The sequence below is a fragment of the Leptonotus elevatus genome, chromosome 20, assembly GCF_054856555.1.
Source record: "Leptonotus elevatus isolate MCC_2025b chromosome 20, RoL_Lele_1.0, whole genome shotgun sequence".
Classification (NCBI taxonomy): Eukaryota; Metazoa; Chordata; class Actinopteri; order Syngnathiformes; family Syngnathidae; genus Leptonotus; species Leptonotus elevatus.
The window spans coordinates 10,489,081-10,512,922 of NC_141258.1; the positions used below are offsets into that span (position 1 = coordinate 10,489,081).

Genomic DNA, 23,842 nt, shown 5'->3' on the forward strand with positions numbered 1-23,842 from the left:
GATCATAAAGTTACTGTTGCCAAATATCATCTCGTACAAATTCAACATTTTGGATTAACTTGATTTCTGCTTTATTCTCCATACATGTCCATTCATTACAATCATGTATATTCAAATAAATAAAAAGCACCATTGATGACCTTTAAAGACATTTAGGCTTAAATGTGACATACCTGTACATACATACATAAGAGGAAAATAAAGTTTTGTATCGGACTGCTGTGATAGTTGGTAGTAGTCTTCCGGGATATTCCTGTGCAATAAAAATCTGCTTTACAAAATGCAGTACATTTAAAACAAAAGAACAGTCACATGGTTCTTCCTAAAGCACATTTTCCATTGTTGGGCCCTTTTGTCGGGTTATTATTAATCAGCATGCGGTGCTCGATGAACAAATATGCACAGGCTTCATTTTCTTCCCAACACAGTTAGTCCAAGACACAAACTGGAGGAAGCGCTGACCGGAGCATTTCCTCTCAGGCTGGCTTCATCAAACACAATTGCTTTCACTACAAAGGATACATTCTTTTCATTCAAAAGCACTAAATCACTTTCACAATAATTGGCACCTTCTACGTTATCGGCCATCAGCACTTTTCACCAGTAAACCCAACAATGTGTTCTAGAGGGCGGTTACACCTGTGGACCAGGCCAACCTTTTGTCATTTCAATATTTAAAAAGACTTCCCTGAAGGCACAACCAGGAAATACCATTGTTTCTTTAAGGGCAGTGTTGACCTTGGTGCGCCAAAGTCAACATGGCCCCCCCACCCCCCCAGGTCAGACACGCTTTCAACCGGCCTTCATTTTCAAACCACAACACACTGAAGGGATGACCTGTAAGTCATGTGACGAGAGAGGCACTGGAAGGGCCTGAGGGCAAATACAGGCAAGACTAGCTGACGGTCTAAACGTGATACAAATGTGTGTACGCTTCAGTTCAAAACATTTTGTGGTGGCAATTCCTCGGCAGGGCTCGATCCCAATTCCCCTCGAATTGTGTGGATTTACTGCATGTTCATATTTAGCAAACATACTTTAGCATGTGACACAGCAGAGACAGATATTGCATTCATTCATTCATTTGACTTGCTATCGTTTGGTCAGTGCTCACCAGTAAGAAGTGACTGCGTTCATGTTCCACGTGAAGCGTGCCAAACAGTGCACCGCACTCACCCCCACCCCACCTCACCTCAAAATTTCCTCCTGTGTCGTCTTCAACACGCTCAATCATGGCTGAAAGTCCTGCGGCATTCTTGATGCCGTGAGCCCTTTTCGAAAAGCAACCCCGACGTCGGGGTCAGATATCGCTGGTCCTCGTACTCATGGTGAGATCACCCAGGGTGGAAAAGAAGTCCTCCATCTCCTTCTCTAGGAGTTTGTTGCGGTTCTCGGCGTCCTCCCGAGCTCGTTCCGAGTTGCGCAGTTTGATCTCCAGCATGCGCTGCCGCTTCTTCTCCTGCTCCATCTCCTGCTCCAAACGCTCCATGTGAGCGCAGAGGGCGGCACTGGAGTCCTCCAGCCTGTACGTGGCCATACAATTACAACATAGCGGATCTACAATGGATATACAAAGTCGACACCAGGGTTGGGCGCATTCAGTCCTCGAGGGCCGGAGTCCTGCAGGTTTTGGATGTTTCAGCTGATATACGGTCAGCGCATCAACAAGTTGTGCATAAGCCTGATACTGATCCTGTTGATTGGAATCAGCACAAACCTCCAAAACCTGCGGCCCTCGAGGACCGACTTTGCCCACCCCCGGTTTACACACCCCTGCGTATACTCACTTTTGGATCCTGACCTCGTAAGCGACCTTCTGTTTCCTGAGCTCGTCCTTGAGGCCTTCTACCAGGCTGCTCAGTGTGACGTTCGTTCCGTCGCCATCGTCAGACGTGACGATGGACGGAACTCCGGCGACCGCGCTGACGTTGCCGTTCTCGCTGCAGGCCGCGCTGCTGCTGCACAGCTCCATGGCCTCGCAGCTGTCTTGCTCGGAGCTCGGATCCGTGACCGCCCCCCCGTCCCGTCCTCTCTCGGGCTCCCTCTGACCCTCCGTCCACTCCGCTTTGTCCCCTCCGTCGCCCGCCGCTCCTCCGTCGTGGTGGGCCGGGGGATCGCCGTTTCCGGAGTCTGGCGCTGAGATCTCACAGGACGAGGTGGACCAAGGAGTGCTGCCCACACTCGGCACGCTGCCCGTGCTGGACGAGGAGGTGACGTTGTCATAGGTGGAGAGTCTTTGTGAGGAGCCGGTGGAGTCGCGGTCTCGGGTCGACCTTTCGCCCGAGGAAGTGCGTCTGTGCCCCCTCAAGGAGGACAAACCGTTCATCAGCCAGTTACTGCTTCCTCCTCCACCCCCGCCAGAAGACACGGGACTCGGTTCCACCACCGCCCCGCTCGGCTTAGCCTGCGGCTGAGAACGAGGCGCCGAGGAGCTTTTAAAAGAGTACTTCCACGAGGGGATGCTCTTGACTTGTTTACTCGGGCTCACCACTGTCTCCCCCTTTATCGACGTGGACCCCAGTTTTGGTCCGGGGTTAGGGCTGTGCGAGGGGGTGACAGCGGCGCACAGTTTGGCTTCGAGTGACGAGGCACTGCTGTTCAGTTCTTGTTCTGTGTTGGAGGTCTGTAGGTCCTCTTCAGAGATCCAGGCACCAAGGCTACGATTGAGGAGTTGATGCTCCGCTTGGGGTGCGGTCAGGCCCACCTGCTCCCTCCCTGAGTACAAACGCTTGTGTTCCCTGATCAGGATCGTCATGAGGTGCTGCACCAAAGAGGTACCTAGGGGAAATGGATCACGTTCATTTCTCCTCTTAGAGATCTTAGTCCCATTTGTAGAACTACGTTGTGACTCTATTTTATATTTAATGACAAATGACTGTAGGTGCACGCGTTTGTACCTTCCATGATAGTGACTGGGTCTTCCATCTTGGGTCGAAGGATATTAGGCCCAAACACCGTGGCGAGGTTTTGGACGCTCATCTTGTTTTCGCTACAGTGAGATTGGACTTCATCAAGAAATCTAGAAAGGAAATGGACGATATTTATGAGTAGGTCAAAGGGTTCTGTCAAGGACGGACTGGAAACAACAAAAACCAGGCGACCCGAAACCATGAGGCTATTTTATGGAAGGCGCTTGTCATGATCCAAACTAAACCAAAACGTACTTGCATATGTACTTGAGGAGATTGTAGTTAGGCAGAGGTAGTGTGTTAACTTGCTTCCCGAGCTCCTGAACCCCCTGTTGAAAAGCAAACAGCAGCACTTGTCAGGACAGAAACTGGAGACGCAGCCAAATTGCCGCATACTGTACCTCCTCCTCATCTTTGGCCAAAAGCTGTGCGCATGTTAGAAAGTCTTCATATTTGCAGAAGGGGATGACAGGTTCAGGCAGCTCTCGCAGGTACAACTTCAGCAAGGACGCCACGGTGTGAACGTCCGTGTTGCTGCGGGGAAGTCACAAAAAGGCACGCCAACGGCTTTTGTTTCCCTTCCGCGGTTATTTCTCCGTGCCTACCTGTCAAAAAGCGGCTTGTCGCCGCAGTCGAAGGCCTCCTGCAGATCTTTGACCAGGTTGGCCTGGCCTGGCATTCGGAAGAGACCCTCCTCGTCCAAGCCCCGCTCCCTGATGAAATCCACACATTGCTCCACCAGAAGCGGGGCCAACCGGGGGCCAAACTTCTTCTCATACTGCACCGTGTCCTCCAATCGCTGGCCGAATATCCCTGGAGAAACAAAAAGTCGTAATGCGTCGTCTTTATACCAAAGAACTGTGTTTAAGTGTGCTATTTAATACGTCCACTCAAAAGATTTGTTTGTTTGATTGTGACTGACACGACACTACTGAGAAGAAGCAACAAACCATGTGGGCATGTTTAAAAGCTAGCTAGCTTTAGCTTTAATGCACAAGAAGCTCATAGCTTTGCTAATGTGAACTGAGTAACAAAACTGGGGGGGAAAGCCCACATTTTGCTTTTGTGAGCAAGCTTTATTATTATACTAGTGAGGGACAAATGAAGCTTCATGAAGCACTTTTATTATTTTAGAGTAATTAAAAATATCCTTAGTGCTTCATGAAGCTTCATTTTCCCATTATTATTATCCTTTCCTCCATTATTTGCTGAAAGACTCACTTAACAGTAGTACTTTGGCGCCCTCTTGTGCCAGCATGGTTATTGCATGCCTGAAGAACGCCCAGGCAGAAAGCCTGCTGACAAACGGACGAGCAGTTGACAGCACACATGCAATGTGTGCAGACTTTTTAGCACCGCTGCTAATGATGGCTCCAGAGGTTGCGGACAGATTTATTCTGGACAAACAGCTAGGAAACGCCTTGCGAGTCTTATAATGCGGTCTAAGCGGCAAAGAGGAAGAAATTGTTTAGGAATACGGCAGCAGTTAAATATGATACTGTTCAATTATTATCATCACTTTGATTTTTTATCTTGATAGCATCTGTCAATAGTTGTGGGAATACAGAGTAGCAAATACAATGTTTTTTTCCTGTTATGGCAAAAGTTTGGAATTTGTAAGGGGACCATTTGTCATTTGAAAAGATGGAATAGATGGAAAAAAACAACAAATCAATTTTCAGAATTTTCCTACCATTTTTGAACGCGTGCCGCCATTTTGAAAATTTCAAAAATTTAGACATTTTACTGAAATGTGCCAATATTTGCACATTTGGTGTTTGTGGGTATTTCTTCGGACTTAACTGATGTTTAGGCGCTGTTATTCATATTAAAAACAAGTCATTGAATTTTCCTGCTAATTTTGAATTTCTTGAAAATGGGTGACACAGTAGATAAGCTATTTGTTAGCTGGTGGTACTGTTGAAATTCTAAATTAGCGAGAACATTCAATTACTGCTAGCCCCTAAACACTCAATCACTAAAAACATCAAAAGTGCAAATATTAGCAGTGCTATACATTTTCTGGAAATTAAAAAATGTTCAAATATTGTCAAAAATGGCAAAAAAAAATCTGAAAATTGGTTGGGTTTTTTCATCGTTAGATATGCCTCACTTTCGTCCAATTATATATTGGTATTGTGTAACTTGCATACATACTACTACTAGAAAATAATTTGGCATTAGTAAAAAAATAAGTAATTACCAACAATTTGTAGCCAAAGACCACATGCAGTAAGTGATCAATTATTTTATTACATCAATAAACACAATAGTTTATATGAATAACTATCAATAGACTTCGTATTTCCCTTGTTTACACACGAGTCTTGCAGTCTTGACAGCTTTGCCACTGAAATCTTTACCTCCTCCAAACGGTGCCCAGATGACCCGCCGTATGGCCTTGACCCAGTCATCCATGTCGGTCTGCGAGTTGGCCATGAGCAGGAAGGATTCATGGCTGATTGGTGTGCGGTCCTTCTCCCCCGTTCCACCTGCAAACACGTACAACCGTAAATGCAACTGCAATTCCCCATTCTGTAGTATATTCAAATCCAAACTGTGGCTGTGTCTTCACAAGTGTGACGCATTATACAGTCGCTTATGTTTGAATTCAAAATAATTGCGAAGCAAACATGCTGTGAACGTTTATCACCACAAGATGGCGGAATAGCTCAATTAGTTGAATTCAGGAGTCATTCTAACCGCCAGACAGATTTTGTGTCTCACATGCCTTTGATAAGATAAGTAGTGAAGAAAATAAAAAATAATAATAAAACCTAGCAGTAAAATCAAGGTTACAATAAAAAGCGTGGGATGTTGTGACCAGATCACGTCTTTGTGTTCATAGTCATTTAGCTGTGAGAATGGAGCCCAAATATAAACAGTGGCGCCATAAAGCCAAATGTGATTGTCCCCCAGCTTTGCAAACTCACACCATCCTGATGATCACACTCGTCTGTCTTCTGATGTGCACTTGAAATGGCAAACTAAGCGCAACTTTTGTTGGGTTATCTTAAGATAACAAAACAAACAGCCCGCGGATATCTCTGCGCAACTGAGATAACTTGGGAAATGAGTGGCTCGAAATATAAAGAGCAGACTCAGACATGAAGGAGCCCAGACACGTCTTTTGATTCCACTCCGCTGGCATCATGTCCTGATAACACGCAAGTGCGCACACAGACAAATACACAAAATCCATACGCCCAAAGCCAGCAGACACCAAAAAACCACGACAGCATCTCAGCCTGAAGTGAATGGATAGAAAGTGCAAAGATCCCTGTGAGAGCTAAATAAGATAACGCCAACAATTTGAGTTAGCTAATGCTTCCTTACTATGTGCCAAAGCTGCAAGTCAGTTTACATATAGTCAAAAGCTAGCCTCTCTTGGCTCTTCACTACTCTAGTAAAAAAAAGAAAGAAAAAAGCTCCGGCATCTGTTCCCTGTTACCTTGGAGATGTTGCGTCTTCACGGTGTCCGGCTTACAGCAGACCGGCCCCATGTCTGCGCCAACGCTTCACACCAGAACTTATAGTGGCCCCGGGGCTCTCTTTGCCCTAAACCCTTGCAGCATGGAGCGCCTTGGAGCAGGTAGCACCGACGGCCCAAGTTGCCAGTCAGGCATGCTCGGTGACAAATGAAAAAAGAATGCATCAGAGTCCAACTCCTGCAACCACGCAAGTCCCTCTTTTCATTGCCCGGTTTCTTCCCGCCGCTCCCATTGAGCAGTGTGGGCAGCGGGTCCTTTCCCTAAGCCCCCCTGGGGAGAAGTAAATCCCTGAGGAGGAGTGTGACGAGTCTCTCTCTCTCTCTCTCACTCACTCACTCACTCACTCACTCACTCACTCACTCACTCACTCACTCACTCACTCACTCACTCACTCACTCACTCACTCACTCACTCACTCACTCACTCACTCACTCACTCACTCACTCTCACTCACTCACTCTCTCACTCTCTCACTCTCTCACTCTCTCTCTCTCTCTCTCTCTCTCTCTCTCTCTCTCTCTCTCTCTCTCTCTCTCTCTCTCTCTCTCTCTCTCTCTCTCTCTCTCTCTCTCTCTCTCTCTCTCTCTCTCTCTCTCTCTCTCTCTCTCTCTCTCTCTCTCTCTCTCTCTCTCTCTCTCTCTCTCTCTCTCTCTCTCTCTCTCTCTCTCTCTCTCTCTCTCTCTCTGTCTGTCGTGCTGGAAAATGGGTTGTCCTCCAATCTTTGCCAAAATACACGAGTTTATGCAAATTGCTAGCCAGTAATTTGCCGTGTTTCCAGTGCCATGTTCATAATCCCACTAACGCATATTTGAAGTGCAATGTTGCTTGCGGATAGGTGAGAGCATGTGCAATGCCTTGCAAAAGTATTAGCCCCCTTGAACCTTTTGACCTTTTGCCACATTTCAGGCTTCAAACAAAAACATATATAATAATTATTGATTTTTGGGGGGTTTAGAATCAACACCAAGTGTGACAGTTGTGAGCAAAATGTATATGATATTTTAAACTTTTTTTTTTTAACAAATAAAAAACTGAAAAGTAGAACATGTGAAATGATTCACCCCCTTTTCTCTCAGTGCAGCCAACTGACTCCAGAAATTACCAGATTAATACTGAAGATTCGATGTTGACCTAAACGAGTAATGACCATTTCCAAAATATCTATAAACAGCACCCCCTTTTCTCTAACTGCAGCCAACTGACTTCAGGAGTTCCCTGATGATTTTTGAGTGATCCAATGTTGACCTAAATGACGGACGGTGATAAATTGTCATTTCAGAAATTGTCACCAGTCATTTAGGTCAACATTCAGAAATCATCAGCGAACTTCATCAGTCAGTTGGCTGCACTTAGAGAAAAGGGGGTGAATAATTTCACATGCCCTACTTTTCAGTTATTTGTAAAGAAAAGTTTAAACTATAGTATATATTTTGTTCCACTTCATGAATTGTGTCCCATTTAGTGTTGATTCTTCAATAAAAAAGAGAAAATCAAGTTTTATATCTTTGAATCCTAAAATGTGGCAAAATATTAAAAAAAATAAAAATAAGTCAGGTGTTCAGTTACCAAGAAAACATTTTCCTCCACACATAGTAACTAAGCACAAGACAAGTGTGTTCACGAAGGGATACTTTTTATGTAATAATGTCACACGCCATCATCAAGGCCTCTGCTGAGTAGCACAAAATGCTGACGAGTGTCCTAAAGAAAACTTCAAAGTCAAGTTTACTGTCAAGCTATTTAGCTCCGTGAGGGTGCACAGACTACACAATAAGAGGAGCTATAAATTAGGTCAAAAGAACAAATAACGACTGAACAAGAAATTAGTCTTGGGAGAACAGGATGAGAATGTGTTCTAATCACCATGACAACAACAACAGAAATCAATGCTACAAAGATCAAAGAATCTGTAATGGTTTCTTCTGAGAGCCATCAAGTCGGAAAATGGCCTGAAGTTGTGCTGCTAAAGCTGTCAGAAGCCGCTTCACCCTATCACAACAGAACTTTCCGCCCCGAGTCAGCTGTTATTAAATCAAAAAATGCCAGTAATTCCCCCGTTTCCCGTATGCCGGCGGGCTTCGATACGAACCACCTCAGTTCCAAATGTGGCACATGACGAAGGAATCGGCTTTATTTGGCTCAAAAGATCCAATAGAAACAAAATGCTGTTTTGCTAAAATGCTGCCAGGATTTCTTCCCCAGGCATTTACTATCATTTGAAACTTTTATTAAAGGAGTTGCTGTATACGTTACGCCAAGTGACCTTGGAAAGGTGCAAATGAGGCATATGGATGGACGAAATGTAAAAGCATGTCTTGTATACGGACATTCTAACCAATCTCTTCTTCTGCTGTGCACCATTTGGTGTAAGATTTACAAGCTGAAATGGTGCAACAATTAAACATTTGACAAACGGTGACCTAGAGATACATCTGTTTTAAATGAGGCCGTTCCAAACTATTTAATTGTCCAAAGTTTGAAAGATGGAAACTATTAAATTTTTTGGAAAAGGGTGAAATTGGTCACAGATGGCGTGCTTCTCAATTAAACAATGTTTCATAAGCGTCTTTGTCACAATTGGTTGGCTCAAAAACCATTTGACCTTGTTCTTAATGTTACATTATACTATTATTAATCCTCATCTTCAAAACACGTTGGTGACCAATGTAGAAATCAGAAATCACATCCACAATATGGTAAATGCTCCAGGTGAGAGTGCACATTTGCGCACTTGCATCAGCCTCCGCCTAATTACTTTCCAGTGGCCCGAGTGGCCGTGGCGAGAGGATCGTTGGGGTTCGCACCCATCTGCAACGTTGACCCGCCATAAACAAAACACACAAGACACTCACAAGTTGCTCGTCCCCAAGCAAACACGGCTTTGGCGGACGGTGCGGCACAGGGAGCAAGAATGTGCTGAATGTTAATCACTTGCATATTAAAATGTCCTTCCCAAAACGTGAGATTTTAAATGACACTTCATATACTGTAATTGCAATTGACTGCAAGTAAACGATGAACGTGCAAAGAGACAAATTTGAGCTTGCTGACAGGGTGGACATTTTTGGCTATTGAGCACATTAACAATATGATCGATATGTCACTATGACAGAGTGGACATGTTAAGCTTGACAACATCCAACTACACACTTAATATGATGACAATTACAAAACGTGAACATATTTATTCTGCAACTATACATTGTTGCAGCCTCTATTGAAGGAAGAGGTTGTAATGTCACTGAAAATTTGAGAGTTTCTCAATGAGGTAGTTAGCTCATAATGACAGGGTGGACCACAATTTAAGGTACACACAAAATATGAAAATATGATATACATGGTTAAAATAACTAATTTCATCAAATCATTTCAATCAACTACACACACTGTAGCAGCTTGCGTTCGAAGCCCAATACTAGCGTTGCCATTGTGTCATGATGAAGGGTGAGATTAGAAAGTTACTATAACGCCTCATCTATACCCGAAATATTGTAAAACAGTGCCCCCTGCTGTTTACACCAAGAACTCCTACCTGGTACAATCTCAAAAAGGTGTCTTCCTGGTTCATCTGGGTTGGCTGTGAGTTCGTTCACCTGGCAACCCTGCAGAGGTATGCAGCCCTGGAAAAACACAAACAAAAGTGAGCTTCAACAAAAACAATTTGGGGTTATTTCTCTTTTTCACCCACGAGAGTTACGGTTTGTAATTATATAGCTGTTTCCTTTGACATTTATTTTCATCTTCTAGGGCATACGAGCACCAATAAGACAAATCCGCGCCCCCTCCTTGTACTACATCTCGTGTCACCATCTCCTTATAATTAAACAGGGACCCACGCAGATGATCAGAATACTTCAGCAAGATCAATACCCATTTCGCCGGCGACAACTAAGACCAAGTGAGCTGTGAAGACATGCCAGCGTCTGTAGCTCGGCCCTGTTAATCTGCTGACTGGCGCCCTCCATCAAACAGACAGCCCGCTCTGCCAAATCGCCCCAGCCCGTGGGCCAGGGCCCTCGCCAACATTAGTAGCCATGGCAACAAATGGAAGAGGCGGGCGCCGCGGCTGGTTGCAAGCACAGGAGAAGCGTCCCTAGGGTGCTAACATGCTCACAACAACGCAGGCAGCAGGGGATGAGCAATTTAGAATGGGCAAGGCGTAACAAGAGGATCAAGCTGGTATGAAAAAGTGTCATTGTTGTCGTAACCATAACGGCAATATGGAGATATTAAAAGTGCCACAATATCGTCGTCGTCATGTCACCATATTAAAAGCAGCACATCTGTTAAAGGGATACTTGACTCATTGAGCCGTTTTCAGCAGTAAAAAGTTAATAGTTTGTCCAGAATGAATTTGATCACTTCATTCTTTTTCATGTTGAATGAATACCTTTAAAAACGATTTTTTCCCCGCTTCGTGTCAACTGAAGATGACATCAGCTGTGCTGAGGAAGTAGGTAACGACCAGTCATGGCTCAGTTTGCTGACCAAACCCAGAAAACAGGTGAGACATGATTGGTCGTTACCTACTTCCCTCAGCACAGGTGAGGTCATCTTCAGTCGACAGCAAGCGGGAAAAAAAATAGTTTTTAAATGTGTTCATTGTATACAAAATATAATGTAGTTATCAAATTCATTCTGGACATATACTAACCTTTTTACTGCTGAAGATGGCTCAACGCGTCAAGTATCCCTTTAAAAAAGTCAATTTGATTTCCATTTGTGCAGTTCTAGCACCTTCTGGTGGCTAGTTTTTTAGTGCAATTAAATTTTCATTAGGGACGTTTTGGCCCTTCTATGTTTAAAATCTACGCTAATTGTCAGATGAAGGGAAACATATTTATTAATATGCCTGTGAATCGAGTCAATATTAACATTTTTACGTCTTAATCTGAAATACACATTATAAAGAGAAGTGTAAGTAGTTTATTCGTAAATAGTTTCTTTGCATATTTAGTAACGCTCTATAAGTCGAATTCATTAGCTGTGGGCCGCTTAAAATAGTCGGTGGGCCATATATGGCCCGCAGGCCATGGTTTGGACACCACTGCCGTATGTTACTATTGGTGAAACTGCAACGGAAATTGCAGCCACCTTTTGAAATTGATCTGTCAGCTGAAATGCAATGTGGTCACATTCCCGCACCTTTTCAATCATATTTCCAATTGGCCACTTATCAAAAACACGATATTTAATTAAAATTGAGACGAATAATAAATAGTAATAAAATAGAACCTAATATGCGAGAAACGTGTTGTGTGCTGCCATTCTTTTTTTTTTTGTGGCTAGTAACTAAAGTCCATTTATTGATTTTCACCGTGTGCTTTCGCCATGTGATCTATTGTCAGCCTTTTCTGTCATCTTTGTAAGGGGGTGGTTATATTGTAGCAATAATCCTACTCCCCCCCCCCCCCTCAGAGCACCACTCCCAGTTTCAAATATCCTATCGATTAGAAGATTAGAGTGAGAACTAAGGCGGGATGACACGTTCTCGCACATCCTGTGTTCAGAGGGGGGGAGGTTGTGCGTGCACACGTGCGAGTGCTCATTTCCCTGCGCCCATTTCGGTCTCGCGTGCCAAAGCTGAATGCATCACGGGTTTGCAAATCGATACAGCTCGGGTGAATATTGGCACGCTTTGATTAAAGGTGGTCCGGTGCAGCCTCTCTCGGTCATTCGGTCCCCATAGAATAGAGATCGCAATGAGTCGAAGACGTCATCCGGTGTTGGTGTGTGCGCGCGTGTGCGAGGGAAAAGACCGTGATGGCAGATGGCCCACATCAAATAAACAGCAGTCATCCACAGAGTGACGACTTGGGAAAAAATCAATACGAGTGTCAAGTTTTCAGTCAGGAATACTCAGTGATGATGATTATGTTTTAAATGGTGTGTGCGTGCATGCGCGCGTGTGTGCGTGTTGAAGATGGCCCTGCTGTCTGTTTCTGTTGTTGGATTACATCATCCCCTCATGTTAGAGCATTGTAAACCTATCCAGCTAACCTGCTGCCCCCCCCCCCCCTCCCCTTTCCAGTGACACACCCACTCCATTACTTGTAAGTGCTTATTAAAGAGGGAGAGGATGAGTCAGCACACAGCCACAAAAAGGTGTCTTCAATTGAGAAAGGAATCGAATCAATTAAGTCAATTCTTTTTTTCCTTGCAAATATTTTTAGCTCGATGCACTAATGGAGGAAGAAAGCAAGTGCTATGTTGTGTGTGCTACAAACACTTAGACTGGTACTTGAGCCATTATACCATCGTGTTAAAACCTCATTCATAATTTGTTGGCGATTGGTAATTGTATGATACCAACGGTGACTTGGGCAACACTTAAAGAATAAAGACTGAATTCAGGGAGTTGCTTCTAAATATGTTAGACATGTTTGAAGATAAATTCTGTAAATGTGTAAAGACTGAGTAGGTAGTATTCAACTGTGAACATTTTTGGGCCCTGGAATGAGTTGCCTCTTCCCTCACTATATAAACATTTCGGCACTTTTGTTATCCCGCGCGATTGCCATGTGCAGTTAGCTAGCTAGCTCCGGTTTTGTTTTCTCGTCGGTACATGACACAAAGAAAAGCGGAATAGTGAGTCGGGGACATTTTATTCCAACCCGCATGTAAACCCGGGCTTCGGACTGGCGTGGCCACTTTAGAGCGCCTCGTTGTCAACCATGAGTGCATGCACATCGTGGAGAGTAGGCATAGGTGGCAGGTCAAATGTTGTATTATTATTATTATGATTTATTTTGTTTGATGTGACAGTGTGTCGACCAGAGCTTTGGACTGGCGGCTTTAGAGCGCCACATTGTCAACCATGAGTGCATGCACGTCATGGAGAGTAGGCAGAAGAGAGAGGTAAAAAATAAAAATTTAAGTTTGATGTGACAGCCAACGTGAGGACGGGGACAGAGTGCCTCACTCAAATTTGGCAGGGTTGTTAACAAAACTCTTCACTGTGGTATGTTTTCACTTTATAGGGACTTTTAGATATAATATTACACAATAAAAGTTCTAAAGTGAAATGTCAAAATTTCCACATAAAAAGATATGACATCTCAAGACCTTGCCAACATTAATGAATATTTGTGTTGAGATGATCAAATGAAAATGAAAAAAAAAAAAAAATCAGCAGTTGAGCTTCCACCACCCTGTGAGCCAATCAGAATGCTTGATGGCAACGACGTGCCTGTCGTCGGTTCCCCAAGCCAACAACTTTGCCATAAACAAGTTGGAGTAATAGCTTCAACATGCGTCTCGCTTTGTAATTACCTGTGGTTTGGTTTCTTCTTCGTCTTTATAGAAGTCGAGCTGCTCCGAGCGCAGCACGAACCAGCGCAGTTGCCAGTTTTTCATGATGCTGCGCTGCTTCTTCAGCCAGCCGGCCTTGAGCGCCCCCTCCTGGAGGCTGGGTGAGGCCGGCTGGCAGGAGCCTCGCGTCACCTCGCCCATCACCATGCTCTTGGACCGGGCTGTTTTCAAATGGACAGAGGAACAGTAAAAAGTCAAATGCGTACGGATATCTACTTAAATACAGTAACGCGTTTGTACTTCATTACTTCTCACCGCTGACGACAGACGAGTCAATAATGGAGTTGACGACTCCATTATCCGTCTTGGCCTCACGCCATGTTTTTTTCCCTCTTTTCCATTATCATCCTACAGTGTTATCTTTCATTGGGTATGCTGCACATCACCCAGGAACACACAACCTTCTGCCCCCGGGCAAGAACACCTCAAGATGAGATACAGAGGCAGCAGGCGCAAATAAGAACAGAACACAAATAATGCGGAGACGGTGATGGGGCGCGCGCACACACACACACACAGATGTAGCCTGGGGTGACAGGGATTGTACCCACCCCCACCTCACCCCTTCACCTCCCTTCCATTTGGAAGGTCCTTGGGAGAGACTTATTGTCTCGCCACAAGCCAAAAGAAAGGCAAACGGCTCGGGCTTGCTATAATAGGACCACATGGGACTGACTGACTCGATCCTTTCTCAACAAATGTGTGAAACCTGAGCTCAGTCAAGGGCCCTTTTCCAAGCAAAGGGACTGGCGGTGCAGCCACGTCCCCAATGTGACAGCAGACTGAGATAACGCAACATTATCCGCATCTTCAAACAAAGTTGACTATAAGATTTTCTTGCCAACTCGGCCATATGGGTTTATGGCACGCAAGGTATGAACTCATGGCAGGTTATGCAAACAAGGCGACACAATTTAATGATCATGAATAATTTATACAGCTCAACTGTGCACACACACACATGCAAAGATATGATCAATGTTGCAAAAGGAATACGGGGTTGGAGAAATGGGAAAAGAAAATCAATTCTATTTTATTGCCTCATTTATTTTTTTTCCCAGCTCACACATATAGCTGTAAGGATATCGTTTTAATGGTACTACTAAAAATGACCTTGTGTCCGAGGTGACAAGTGTTTGATTCATTTGAACTGTCACTCGTTGCCCAGTTAAATGTCAGTAAATCGAACATAACAACTGCCTGGTATTCATTCCGTAGCCGTGAAGTATCCACCTCCTCCTTAAAATTCAGAATTGTAATTTTCAAATCCTATGGCCTCAAATCAAGACGTCTGAAGCACACAGTTGTGGTATCGCATCACTCAAGAGGCTTGACTGGTGATGACATTGAAAAATGTACCGGGTATGCTTGGCATGAGCCTCTTATAGAGCAGCCTTATTATGTGTTCACTGGACATGGGTTGGACCACATTCGATGGTTCGATACCAACTGACTATCAGATCAGGAAATGGATTATAATTTCACTGAAATGATTACATCCCATTTTAGGCAGATTGCAGTTCAAGTTTTCTTTAATTTGTCATTTAACTAAAAAGTAAAAGTGTGTCATTTCCCCAATTTATGTTTCAATTTACATTCAAATCTTAGCATTCAGCTATTCAACTTCTCAGCATCAGAAATTGCACTTTGTCTCGTCTAAATATAGTATTCTGGTTAACATTGTGTTAGTGGAATATGAGTTAAGCAGGGCTCACCTGTTTTCTAAAGCTGCGCTGTGATTGGTTGTTAGATAAAAAAAAACGGATGGATTTTGCTTCATAACTCATATTCCAAAAATATTATATTAATCAGAAAGTCATATTTGGACTAGTGAGGTCACATATAACATATTCTTTAAATTAAATGACCAAACATAGAACTATAATTGCCAAGAAGAGCAAGAGAGATTGGACAAAATGCAGAAATAGGAACAAATCAGTCAAAAATAAATAACTCAAAGACTTAAATGATAAAGATTTAACGGTAAAAAGATTTACGACGAGATACAACCAAGTGGTAATCGACTTCATATTAATGACGCTTATCCTTCCATTAGTCTTCTTTTGACGCTTATCTTCTCCGTGGCTGCTTTTAACTAAATCACAAAAAGTTATTACTGAAAGGAGGCAGACTCATTTCTACTCATAGGAACAAAAAGTGATTATTTAAAATTAGATACGTTGTAAGTCTACGCTAATACGGTTTATTTTCATCTGTTCTCGCCAGCGTTGATATAAAAGCATTCCCCTATTTAGCACGTCAGCTGTGTATGAGTGGAACACACAAGTCTGTGATTCACACTTGAGTCACAGATTTTTTTTTTCTGGGTCTAAAAGTGCCAAAGCTCCAATTTGAACCTTGTGCTGAGGGTGATTCAGACCTTCCTTGGCTTGGTGGAGCTGCACTGTGGCCACTTTGTATGATGTTCAAATATAAACGAGTGCGGAAGCTTTAGCGTCGGCGTGTGCTTTATGCATAACCACTGCAATTAGTTGGAACAGAAAGCAGGGTTAATATTTGCCATGAACCACATTTTGGGAGGGGAAACATCAAGAGGCTTAGCATAATTTCTTCCAGGAGGAGTCCAAACGTACAATACGCGAATGTACCCATATGTAACATTTGAACCTTTTCCAGGTCAAAAGGGGACAAGAATAAATAAATAAGCTTGCAACACGCTATTATGCCCCATCTACTGTACTTGCATGAATATACGTCTATTGTGTTGTATACATAGTTTCCTCATGGGTCCTTTCAGGCTAAAGTAAGCCTCAACAGCAAGCCAACACTCAATTGGTGGCACATGTCCAAAAATGGATCCGATCGGCTCAGAATGGAAGAGACATATAAACGTTTCGGTTAGCTTGGCCGTCAGATAAAAGTCAGGTGATCGGACATATGGAAGGATGGATCATATAGTAGTAGAAGTTGAATTTGTTCCGTAAGCACGCTCATGACTAAAAACACTCTTATCGTAAATTATATTTGCCCCATTGGATTAAATATTCAAGCATCCTAAAAAAAAAATATATATAAATTTTTTTAAGTAATTTGCCTTTTCCTAATTAGTTTTAGCCAACTTCCCTTCAGTTCACATTATGCTGTTTTTTTTTTTTTTAAATAAAAAATAAAATAAAAATGATGCTGTTATTTATGGTGTATGTACCTTGGCCACCTGGGGGCAGTATTATACAAACAAATATACACATGAAGAAGAGTCTCATTAATAAGATGTAGTAATATTAGTCATTTTTCGCAAAGGATAATTCATATTTTGTGTTCATATAGCCATATATGAGCCTGAGACTATTTCGCCCGTTGCGGGACAATGGCTCATATCTTGAAATACTCGTAAGTCGAGTCACTTGTACCTCAAGGCACCACTGTATATATGACTGTTTTTGTAAAATGCTTTCTCTTTTTCAGACTCACTGTATGGCATTGTTGACAAAATATCGTATTCATATTTTTTCAATTCATCAAATTCCATTCACTGGCCATAACAGACGTGAAAACCGATTTTGATCGGAAAATTTGGTTCGATTCAAAAGATGTGAGTGCATCAGATTGAATCGAATTGGATGTGCTGACCTTCACACCTCATGTATCGAGGCACTTATTGAACAGTCTGCTACAAATATACTTTTTTTCCTGATGAAAGAAGAGACTCTGATCTTTATTTTGGTAGGTTCCATGTTTTTATAGCAATAGAACACAATATTCTGTAGGCCTTGCAAAATCAGTCAAAATCCAGTAGACCAGCCGGGAGCGAAGGGGGTTGCTTCAGTGAAAATGGCTGTGAGTGAATGAGTTAATTGGACTGAATTGCTCCACTTAAAAATGTACTGTCCTTGAATCGTATCGCACGCTATGTAGCGAGATACGTATCCAATTGACTTTTATTGGAGAGATGCACACTCCTAGGTAACCAAAATAAGAGAAAGACCTTTCATACTGCAGAATGTTCCATATACCTCTTTGTTGACTCAAGCGCAACACGCGCATGATGCTGCCTTCCCATATACACAACAGCTAAATAAATTTTTTTAAAAAACACTCCACATAGTCTGACTTCCTTTTATCAGGCTTGGGTTTTTACTATGTCTGACATCGATCTTCATCAAGCTATGCATGCACTTCATTCCACACAGACACAAGGTTTGCTGGAGGAATTTAATTCCATTAATCTCGTCGTTGGGCGGTGATTTATGGCGGACAGAGTTACAGGTGCATCGGCGCGGAACTTGCGGTTAGCCTACCACTGTTGATAAATCACCCGACCGCTTTGTGTGCGTTTAAATCTACACACCGACAAGCTACGAGGGGTGCGGCGGCTCATATACGGGCTTGTATGTGGAACCTGCAGTGGAGTGGAACTGATGCAGCAGTATGTGCATTTGACGTTATTTCCATGTGTATATGTGCGAACGCCACAGAGGGATTAACGTCGGGCAGCGTATCTGCTATTCATGCAGAATTTCAGAGAGTTGCCACATGGTGAAACCATGGCAACGCGCATCAAATAGATGCTGTAGGAGAAGGAAGCAGCTTATGTGAAGGCAATTAAAACAGTGGCAGGATCTCTGGAAATCTCAAAGATAAACGTAGTTAGGACGCATTTGCATTTCTCGTAGCAAATTTTTGCTGCAAAAGCTATAAACTCTTACCAGATGCTTGTCAGGGGTAAATCATCCAAATATTGAGCTCTCAAAACCTGCTTTGCACATCATCTAACTGTGCCAGTGACGTATAGCGATGAGCACAACAATTAAATCCTCTTCCATTAGATGTCATTAAAGGTGCAATAACACGCTTACTGGCTGAATATCGGCACCGATATTCAGCATTTTAACGGATATCAGCATCGGCCATTTTGAAGAATCATACAGCCGATAATAGATCCATTCAAAAAAGTGTTCGGGGGTGGGGGGAGGGGGGGTTAGCTTGAGAGAACAAATTATTAAAATTTTCGCAGATGCTGCTGACCCTGAGAACTCTCCGCAGTTTCTGTTTTGTTTGAAATTGAAACAAAGATGAGTAAAATTGTATTACTTCAGATATTTTGACATTTTAGAAAACAATAGGGAGCTATTTACTTCAGTTTTTATTCAACTTTTGAAGACAAGCTACTGCCCCTGGGAGATCCCTGAACTTTTTGTTAGATTTTTAAAACAACGATGTCTACTATTGACTAAGATTTTTTTTTAAACACCAATATTCTACGAACCCTAAAAGTTGTTCTAAAAACATCTCGTCGCTGCTATGTGAAAAACACTTATGTCCATTTTTGCCTTTTTTTAATTTGTTTTTTTCTTTACATATTTGTGTTTTGGGGATGAAACAATGCAGACATCCTAAAAATGTAAAAATAATAGTAATAAATATGTTTTTTTCATATATCAGCGACAATATGCTTTAATAAAAAAAAAAAAATTTTGATACCAATATTTTCCCTTTTAGTGAAAATGAATATCGGCTCCAAATAATGGTTATCGGCGTCCTTGACTACTAATAATCAATATCGGTATCGGCCCTGAAAAAACAACAACATAACGGTCTATCTCTAGTTAAAAGTAACCCAAATTGGGTGAAATAGCTAACCCAGCATTGGGTCCAAAAGCCAGTATTGTTATTAATCTTGCATGTTGCTTCTTTTCATCAGTTTCCCAATTGAATCTTGAACAATTCCGATTTTTGGACGAATATGAAAATTTGGCACAAGTAGTCTGACGCAAGCAGCTAATATGTCAATTCCTAAACCACACATGCCCAATGCCTATTGTCTGATAAAATATGCAAATGCAACATTGAATCCTCTTTAAGAGCAATTTCACGCAGCTCCAGGAGAGGATTTCCGCATCCCACTGGCATTATCGGGAGCTATTCATTACATCTTAATTACATCCAGATGAATAATTGGGACGGAAGGATGGAAGGACACGTGGACTTGGACACATTTGCGCACACGGGCTTATTAACGCATCCTTTTACGAGCGCACACGCAGCTGGCGGCAGGCTGATAGTAGTGATGAAACTCGAGATGCAATTGGTTACTAACAGATTTCACACTGGTAGAACGGGTCCAGTTGTTGTCCAGAGTATTTCAATTGTGAAACATGATAGTAGAGGAGAAGTGAGGCTTAAGGTTTGAATGCGTGAAAGTGCATGTCAGTCACATCCGAGCAATAGTTCAGACTTGTCATTAACAAAAGAGGATGTTTGAAAGTGTCCTACCTCTTCTGGTCTGTCTGATCTTGGGACTCAGCATGGTGGTCATGGCTCGTCCGCGCGCTCGCCTCTCGGCATGTTCGTGTACATCCAAGCACCCCGCCCCTGCCCGTCTCTCCCGCAGCCTCCTCTTCCTCTCTCTGACCTTCTGCAGTGCGGCCGCCAGCTGGGGGTTGGGAACACAAGGGAGGGGAACGGGACCAGAAAAGAGGGAGGGACTGGATGGGGAGGAACTACCCTCTTTTTTTCTTCTCTCGTTCCATGCACACACGCCCAGTGGCCTCAACCCCTCCCTGCTGAATTATTCATAGCGGTGCATCCGCCTTGGGTGGATGGAGCTTTTTGACAAAATATACCTTATCAAATGTAATCCTGATTTTAGGTTCCATCTTCTGCAAGATTGAATTATTTCAAAGTAGAAGAGAATTGAGGGGTGGGGGGTGGGGGCTAATGTGGCAGGTGTCACCACCCCCTCCACCTAATTAAGACTTTCTGAGCTTGTCTCCCCTCATAATCACACCCCCTCCCCAATTCTTCTTCCTCCTCTATCATTTTCTCTCGCTATTCTAAGAAGTCCATTTGGTCTCGCTCGAATTCCCTTCTTTTGTAAATCCGTTCAACCACGTTCCTAAAATACGCCATCCTGGCCGCCTCTGGTTTTCCTCGAGTGACATTGCCTTTCGACTCAAAGTCAAATGTGCGGAATTCCCAGATGCTATAGTAATTACTTGCTCCAGGCATTCCAATGGCGCAACACTGAAAAAGCAGTGGAGGGAAATATGCTTCCAAATGGGTCTGATAACATCCTGTCCCCTACAGCGAAAGTCTAAATTTGACACAATAGATGCAAAACAAATTGACATTTTGCTTTGCATTCTGCAAAATGTTTCCTTTTTTTTCTCGAAATTACAAAAGTTTGCTGGCATGTTTTTTTTGCCACATAAATGTCTCATACATTAGTTGTCACGGTTGTATCTTACATTGATGTCACCTAGTCAGAATGTATGGTGGAAATAAAAAGTCTACACACCCCTATTTGAATTTGTGAAAATGTTTTCCACCATCAGTGTGACCTATAACCTCTACAACTTAATAAAAATAAAAAAACATTAAAAGTGGAAGTAAAAATTTACAATTGAGATGAGGTTGCACAAGTGTGCACACCCGCCTATAACTGGGATGTGGCTGTTCAGAGAGTTAAAAGGTTAAAGTGCCACTAGTCTAAACATGACATTCTGATTAATATTACATTTGTGGAATATGAATTATGAAGCAAAATCCAGCCATTTTTAGCCATCTCAGGGGGCGGCCATTTTGCCACTTAATGTCGACTGAAGATGACATCACGGTTGCTCAGGGTTCAGGCAACGACCAATCACAGTTCACCTGTTTTCTGAAGCTGGGCTGTGATTGGTTGTTACATGAGCAACTGTGATGTCGTTTTCACTCGACAGCAAGTGGCAAAATGGCCGCCTTTTGATATTGATAAAAACTCCTGGATTTTGCTGCTTGACTCATATTCCACTAACGCCCTTAAACTACAATTAAATTTCAGATATTCTAATAGGCTTTTTTTGGACGCTTTTTAGCAGATATCTGAAAGCATTGTGCTAACACTGACTGCTATTTTGAACTGTTCATAATTCCTTCCACCGTGTTTCCGATTACATCCCCCTACTGCCACGATTCTAGTGATTTGGTTACTTAAATTAGATCGATAGTCTAATTTGGATCCAACATTTCTTATCTCATAAAGGCTAGCAAAGAAACAACCACTCACTCACATATTGACAATTTAGACTAGAGTCTCCAATAGCCTAACATGAACAATTTAGAATGTGTGATGGAGCTGTAAAAATTTCAACCACGAACTTCCAACATGTTAACCACTAGTGCATTATCCTAAAAATCACAAATAATACAAAACTGTAGTTTAAGGTGATTAGAAACACTTTTGTTCCCATAAGTCAGCCCTGTGCAGTATTTTCAAAAAGATTTGAGTTCGTGGGATGTCTACATTTACGACTCTCAAGTGGGTTTTCTGGTGTTGTTGCAGGCGCAGCTGTGCCACAGCAGCGGCAGCAGCAGCAGCAGCAGCCAGCCCTCCTGCGCCAGTCGACACAGGATAATAGCCATAAGTCCTGCACTGCAATTGAATCAGAGCGGCCACAGCTGCTCTTATTACAGAGCAAAGAAGGAAGGAGATATCGAGAGGGTGGAGGGGTGTGCTTACATATGCGCGTGTGTGTCCTCTTTTGGCATACAGGCACTAACACACACACACGCACACAAAAGCCAACAAGCATCTGAAATGAAGCAGCACATTAGGACACACACATGGCTCAAGCCCAAATCAAATGAGATTGAAAGATAGTGGTCACATGACATGAGTAAAATGTGAGAAACTAGGATCAGGAAGAAAAAAAAAAGGATAATAAAAAGCTTTTAATGCCAGTCTGTGGGTTTCGAAGTAAAAGCGGTGTGACCACTCCATCCAGGGTGTGGCGCTGAAAGTTGTTTGTGATTCTACCACCCAACTCAATGTTGTTTTTATCCCCTGTGGAAATGTTTTTTTTTTTGTTTGTTTGTTTTTGGTGGGTGGGGGTGGGGGTTGGTGGACCACACAAAAACTTGCTAATAGTGTGGAGTTTGATCTTGGTGATCTTGAGCAACAGCCGTCCCTGTCGAGCGGAGCCACAATAACAGCGAGAACTTGCTCCATTATCTGTTCGCCACTAAAGCCAAATAACATCACTGAATTGGAGAGAACCTTTTGAAATATTGAAACAGGATGATTAAAATTTAATCGGGGCAGGGAGGGGCCGTGTTAAGACAGGCTGGTAGAGACGAGGGGGTCTGGATGTTGAAGGTGCGACTGTTGACTTAGCGTTATTTATTGATGGGCATACCTGGCTGCAGTCGACCTTTTCATTCATCTGCCAACACACCAAAAAAGAATACTATTGGATGTTTGCGTGATTAGGTGATGGTGAATATTCATTATGTCACAGTTTCTCTATATTTTAGAACCTGTATCTGACGGCTAAAGTGGTATGAATTGAATGAATTTATTTTGACTTCCCGTGGTTAACACCTACATCAACAACAACTAATTTAGATTTAGACAGATTATGAATAACATCACATTGTGGCAATATATCCATCCAATAATTTTTTTATAGCATGTATATTTAGCCCACTAATGAGCATTCAATTACACTGTTAATCAATAAGTATCAACAACGCCTGTTGGCATCTGACATTGTCCTAGCACGAAAAGAGTTGGCAAAGTTGGACCGGAGAGATGAACCCTCATAAGCTAGTTTAGCGCTAGCCGCTGGCTAGCTGTTGTGACAGAACACAGATAGATTAAAAACGGTACCAAAAGCAAACAAAAAAAACAACAACAAAAAAACTGTATAGCGTCAACATACTAATGCAGTTCAAAAATGGTGAAATAAACGATCTACATTCAGTCACCATCTCACTCTCGCCTTGCCATTAAGACAAAGAAAGTTATGCGATGGCATATAAAGAGAGTACTCTGACAGACTAAGGGGACACAAAGTAGACAGGTGTTGCTCTTTAACCCCTTTTAGCAACCCCCCCTCTGTCACTGACTATTAGGACATGGCCATGACTTCACCCACCAATGCAATGACAGCTGACAGGATAAGCAGACTGTGACAAACACACTATAGATGGCAATAGTCTGCATTGGCATTTTTTATTTATTTATGTTAAAACAGTCGTTCTCAACCTTTCTTCAGTGACGTACCCTTGTGAATTTTTTTTTTTTTTCCAGCCAAGTACCCCCTAACCAGCATTTCTGATTGGTCTCTATTATACTAACTATTTGGAAATATAATTTAAGAAATACAATTAATTTAATTATAAATAAAG

General features: G+C 42.7%; 1 protein-coding gene across 2 annotated transcripts; it reads right to left on the minus strand.

Moving 5' to 3' along the window:
* Positions 1-47: 47 nt before the first annotated feature.
* arhgap22b (Rho GTPase activating protein 22b) lies at positions 48-20,115 on the minus strand. Of its 2 annotated transcripts, XM_086065059.1 has the most exons (10): positions 19,946-20,115; positions 13,673-13,872; positions 9,933-10,020; positions 5,273-5,401; positions 3,515-3,722; positions 3,311-3,443; positions 3,165-3,238; positions 2,898-3,019; positions 1,788-2,778; positions 48-1,523 (listed from the first exon to the last, which is right to left on the minus strand). In XM_086065059.1, the coding sequence occupies exons 1-10, from the start codon at positions 19,986-19,988 to the stop codon at positions 1,301-1,303; spliced, it is 2,211 nt and encodes a 736-aa protein (XP_085921185.1). In that variant the 5' UTR covers positions 19,989-20,115; the 3' UTR covers positions 48-1,300. The 2 variants fall into 2 exon arrangements, with proteins under 2 accessions (XP_085921185.1, XP_085921186.1); XM_086065060.1 differs by lacking the exons at positions 9,933-10,020; positions 13,673-13,872; positions 19,946-20,115 and adding an exon at positions 6,361-6,694.
* Between the last annotated feature and the right edge of the window lie 3,727 nt (positions 20,116-23,842).